The sequence below is a fragment of the Triticum dicoccoides genome, chromosome 3A, assembly GCF_002162155.2.
Source record: "Triticum dicoccoides isolate Atlit2015 ecotype Zavitan chromosome 3A, WEW_v2.0, whole genome shotgun sequence".
Lineage (NCBI taxonomy): Eukaryota > Viridiplantae > Streptophyta > Magnoliopsida > Poales > Poaceae > Triticum > Triticum dicoccoides.
Genome location: NC_041384.1, coordinates 646,095,014 through 646,099,713, shown reverse-complemented (window position 1 = coordinate 646,099,713; position 4,700 = coordinate 646,095,014). Strand labels below are relative to the sequence as shown.

Here is a 4,700-nt window from a genome sequence, read left to right as displayed (position 1 = left end):
GAGGCCACCAATGCCGCCACCAAAGCGAAGGAGGTGGCCCTTGCGATCATGAGCATGGACTTGTCGAAGATGAGCGACAAGACGAGGGCCTGGTTCGGGGCCAAGCAGAAGGAGATGCTCGACGCCGAAGGCCTGAACTAGGTCGTCCGATCGGCGTGGCCGTTCTTTTTGGAGGCTGGCATGGGTCCCGCCCGCTGGGCCGCTGGCAGTGTGCCGGCGAAAAAACATTTATTTTGGAGGCCGGCTGTGTTGCAGGCGAGGACAACTATTCATTTTGAAGGTTGGCTGTGTTGCCGGCAGCTGGCGGATGCCGGCGATGGTCGTGTAGGCCGCTGGCTTTGTTGCCGGCGTGATGAACTGGGGTCGTGAACTGGGGCTTGGCATTTGAAACGACGTTTTTTTTAAAATAGACGCGGACAGAATGGAGCAAAAGGATGCGGCCGCGCGCTGGGCGCACGGCCACCGCATTTCAGGACAGGCCCGAACACGGCCCCAAATCCCTATCTAAATGGACAGAATCCGGACAAAATGAACGTCCGTTTGAAATCGCGCGGTGGAGTTGGCCTTAGAGCACGTATAATAAGGCGGCGTAGGTTCGACCCACCACCTGCGTGCCAGACCAAGATCCAAGGTAGGTGTAGATTCGATCTAAGAGGGTGGGAGCCGGGGAGGGGAGGAGGGAGGCGGCTGGTTTTGACCCTGTGCCCGCGCCGGGACGTCGCCAGCAATTCCGCGAGGCGAGCCGCGGCAGCCGACCAAACACGGCGGCCATCGATCTGGGCGGCAGGGGCGAGCCCCGAGCCATCCCCACCAGCACGGCTGCGTCCTCCGAGGCATGAATGCGGGGGGCCGCGAATTTCAACTCGCATCGACCCACCCATCCATCCACCCCAATGGCGACCGATTATATACTCCTATTTAACAAGCGAAAATGTCATCAACTTCAACTTGCATCTGTAGCTGTAAACCGACTCTCATATGTACAGTTGAGCTCGACGGGTGCCGTTGCGGCTACTCCGTCCACCACACCACAATCCATCTACTTTTCGCCTACATTTTTTCATGACACCATGATTCGCTGGGGCCAAAGGGAGGAAGAAGAAGCAAGCTTCGCCGCCTTTCTCTTCTCAAGCCGGGTCCGGTTTGCGCGACAGAGTACGGTTCCGGGTTCAGGTTCAGGCACGCCCCTAAACCTGCAGAGAGAGTGCATGAGCGCTCCGCTGAAAATAGATTGCAAGCAATGGATGATGCAACTCAACAAACAGAGAGAATGACGGAAGGATGGCGGTAGAACAGTTTCAGTGTGGCTCCGGGTTCGGGTGGGAAGCCGGGCAATACCTGTCTTCGCCTCCGGTGTTGAAAAGCATAGCAGAAGCGCGCTATGACGTAACACGGAAGAAAGAATCCCACGAACTGAAGAATTGCCTGAAATGAAGGAAAATGTTCAGTTAGTTTGATGTGAAAACATAATGCCGAGATCACATAGAGGTGAATGCCGAGATCATTTGGACTCACGCTGAACAGAACCGTCGCATCTTGTAGCATGCTAACATCTCGCACGATCACGGTTACATGGCGCACGAGCAGAAGCACCATCAACTGCAGCAAAAATCAACATCGTCATCCACCCTTCAGAACAAATAAAGATATGTTTACTGAGAAAAAGAGTTTTGTAACATACAATTAGGGCAATAGACCGGCAGCATGTGGCGCCGCTCGAATTTGAGGTCATGCAGTCATCGAATTCAGCGTTCAGCAGCTGCTGCTCGGCAATAGCGATCGCCAGGAAATGGGAATCATGGGGATCGATTCGCCCAACCCAGCTTTGCCTGGTTACAAACAAACGGCCATTACTTCAGAACATGTAGGCCATCATTCTTCAGTTGACAGAACATAAATGATCTCCACAATTTCACCAAACTATGAAACATGGTGTCGGTAAGTACCTAAGATCCATGCCCATTTCATCTGAACAGCACTTTGTTGGAGGGAGAATATAGTTCGGAGAGTAAACCTGTAGCACAAAACGAACATAAGCCGACTCTGAAAGACTCTGCTGACAAATACTACAGAACATGGTGAAAATCAGCAACATTTCATTTTTCCTCTGCCATGCAGTTGGCCTGAATTGGACTGCTCATAATTCATAAACTGAACTACAACAGGCACCAAGGCTCTTTAACATTTCAAAATAATAACTAAGTGGCATGCCATCACCTAGAACTGTAGAAACGAAATGCAGTATTAGCATAGTACATTACTCTACAGGGGTAGTCTTTCTCCGTTTCTCGTAACGGGAAAGCCAGAAATACCCACCTGGTTGCAGATTTCACATGTGATGTTCCCCTTCTTGTCGCACCACCTCTGTATGCACTTCCTGTGCGCGAACTGCATCCAACCAAACGCCGGTTGACCAGCACCACACGGTTAGCATTTTTGGTTGTTCATATCAGAAGATAAATCTCAGGTAACATGTCACTTTGTTCAGGAGATAATCCCAGGTCACATGTAAAACGACTGGAAGGGAAAACAGACAATTATCTGACCAACTGGAGAGATGAGGCAATAATTTTCATGGATAAACATGGACCGGTCGCTGCTAGTTCGACTGTTTGAACAATCCGAGATCGCACTGTTCTGGTCTGGACTCTGTAATAACACAGTGTGTTTCGTTGCGCGTTATGAACAATCATTTGGCAATCTGAACAGAGCTTTCGCTGCTCCTAATCACGCTAAGCTCCAGTCTAGAGAAAGATTTCAACAACAGAAAATAAATACACCAAAAATACCATGATAGCATTACCAAGCATCAGGGCAAATTTCAGCAAAAAGAACAAAAAAGAAAGGAAACAGAGGACTGCAAGTGCAGAGCACAGACGACTGGTGCCTCACGAAAGATATCAGAGGACGGATGGAACCAAGAATCTAAGATAAAACATCTAGAAATCTGCCCATCACTTTGAAGAACATAACAAATAAACATCAGCTTTCCACTTGGCCTCCACAGGCCGCTACACTTGCGCAGCGCAGCTCCAAAACAAGCAGGAAAAGAGGCGTCCTCCCAGAGAGATTGGGGAGGAAAGAAGGAAAGAGAGAGGCTGAGAGGGTCACCTTGAGCGTGCCAGTGCAGGCGCAGGGGGAGTCCATGGCGGCCTCATCCCCCTCCTCCTGGCATATCCGGCACTCTATCGCCCCCTTGCCGTCCACCCCGACCACCACCTCCACCTGCCCTTCGCCGCCGGCGACCTTCTCCACGCGCGCCATCCCTCTCTCTCTTCCCCTCCCTCTCTCCCTCGCACGCTGAGCAGCTCGCTCGCGTCCCTGGAGCAGAGCAGAGCAGGGCAGAGCAGGTGACGAATGAGCCAAAAGGCGGGGCCTTTTTCTAAGCTCCGTCCCAGGACAACAACTCCAAGGAACAAGAGAGAGAGAGGGAGAAGAATACCAAGCGAGGAGTATACTACTCCTACTTCCCTCTCTCTCCTAGGCTGCTAGCGTAGGAGTATTCTAGCGCTCATATTTTTGTGGGGATTTCACTCCTACTGCCTGCTTTAGGTTGCGGCTCGTTGGCTTGTGGCGTCGAATGATGAGCGAGTGATTGGGTTCGTGGTCGTGGGGTTAGTGGACACCGGGTAACTCCCACTGGGGCGGGGCGGCTAGTGGGAGATGAGATGAGGCGATATTGACGCTCGTGCGTCCGTCTTTCCGTTACCCTGACCGCTCTGTTGCCCCCTCTTTCACCCACACTTTGTCGCTCGACGTGTTATTGTGGAGTTTATGCGTCTAGGACGTATCGACCATGAAAATGGCATATTTGATCCATTTTTCACGCTTTCTACTAATTGGCTGCCTGAATTTTTATATCGGGTCATGTCGACTCCTTGGAGGATTGAGGCAATGCACGAGCTCGAAGACGAAGGAGAGCTCGAGGGTTGATAGTGCGGGTCGGAGAGCCTATTCGTATTTAATTCCCGGTCGGATTAGATGGAGCCCTCGCCGGAGGCAGGGATGGCGTAACGAGCAACAATGGGGCATGCCGTCGTAACCAGAGGAGAGGAAGGGAGGCGAGCCTGAGGCGAACGGCTGGAGGAAGACATGATCGGCTAGGGGAGAGAAAGCGTGCGTTTCGGTTTGAGGAAGAATAACGGTTGAAGGAAGAAGAAGATGATCCAACCATTCGATTTTTAACGGCTTGGAGCGGTCTCTTGCAAATCGACTGAGTCGAATCATTTTTTAGGTAACCGTCAAATAGGCGGCCCTTTTATCTATTTTTTCTGTGGAGTGTTGTAGGAAGAGGTAGCTTTTAAATTCTTAACCATCCTAACTAGGTTAGAAGAAGTAGGTTCTAAATCGGGCAATCGATCCCATGGAATAGAGAGGTGGCACATGAGGCCTAAGACGAAGGCGGGCTCGACGAACAATGCGGGTGGGGGAGCCTTCTGTTTTTAAATCCTGGATGGCTTAGATGGAGCCATCATCGGAGGCGGGGACGCCATAAGGAGAATCAATGAGGCATGTCGTCGCAACCGAAGGAGAGGAAGGAAGGTTATCCTGAGGCGAGTAGCTGGAGGAAGACATGATCGGCTGGGGAGAGAAGGCGCTTGCTCCGGTTTGAGGAAGAATAACGGTTGGAGGAAGATGAAGATGATCCAATCATTCGATTTTTATCTAATGGCTTGGAGCGGTCCCTTGCAAATCGACTG

The 4,700-nt window shown here is 51.3% G+C and overlaps 1 protein-coding gene across 2 annotated transcripts; it reads right to left on the bottom strand.

Moving 5' to 3' along the window:
• Window positions 1-917: 917 nt before the first annotated feature.
• Window positions 918-3,598, bottom strand: LOC119269891. Of its 2 annotated transcripts, none has more exons than XM_037551820.1 (7): window positions 3,112-3,598; window positions 2,317-2,388; window positions 1,947-2,014; window positions 1,682-1,829; window positions 1,516-1,599; window positions 1,339-1,425; window positions 918-1,220 (listed from the first exon to the last, which is right to left on the bottom strand). In XM_037551820.1, exons 1-7 carry the CDS (start codon window positions 3,262-3,264, stop codon window positions 1,188-1,190), a joined length of 645 nt encoding a protein of 214 aa, XP_037407717.1. In that variant the 5' UTR covers window positions 3,265-3,598; the 3' UTR covers window positions 918-1,187. The 2 variants fall into 2 exon arrangements, with proteins under 2 accessions (XP_037407717.1, XP_037407719.1); XM_037551822.1 differs by having other exon boundaries at window positions 918-1,193; window positions 3,112-3,593.
• Window positions 3,599-4,700: the final 1,102 nt, after the last annotated feature.

Bases quoted from the DNA above. Each gene is read 5' to 3' on its own strand.
- LOC119269891 (XM_037551820.1), bottom strand. From the start codon at position 3,264: ATGGCGCGCGTGGAGAAGGTCGCCGGCGGCGAAGGGCAGGTGGAGGTG. The intron at 2,015-2,316 runs GTGGGTATTTCT...TTTGTGCTACAG, and splicing joins CATGTGAAATCTGCAACCAG to GTTTACTCTCCGAACTATAT. The intron at 1,830-1,946 runs GTACTTACCGAC...GTTTGTAACCAG, and splicing joins GAAATGGGCATGGATCTTAG to GCAAAGCTGGGTTGGGCGAA.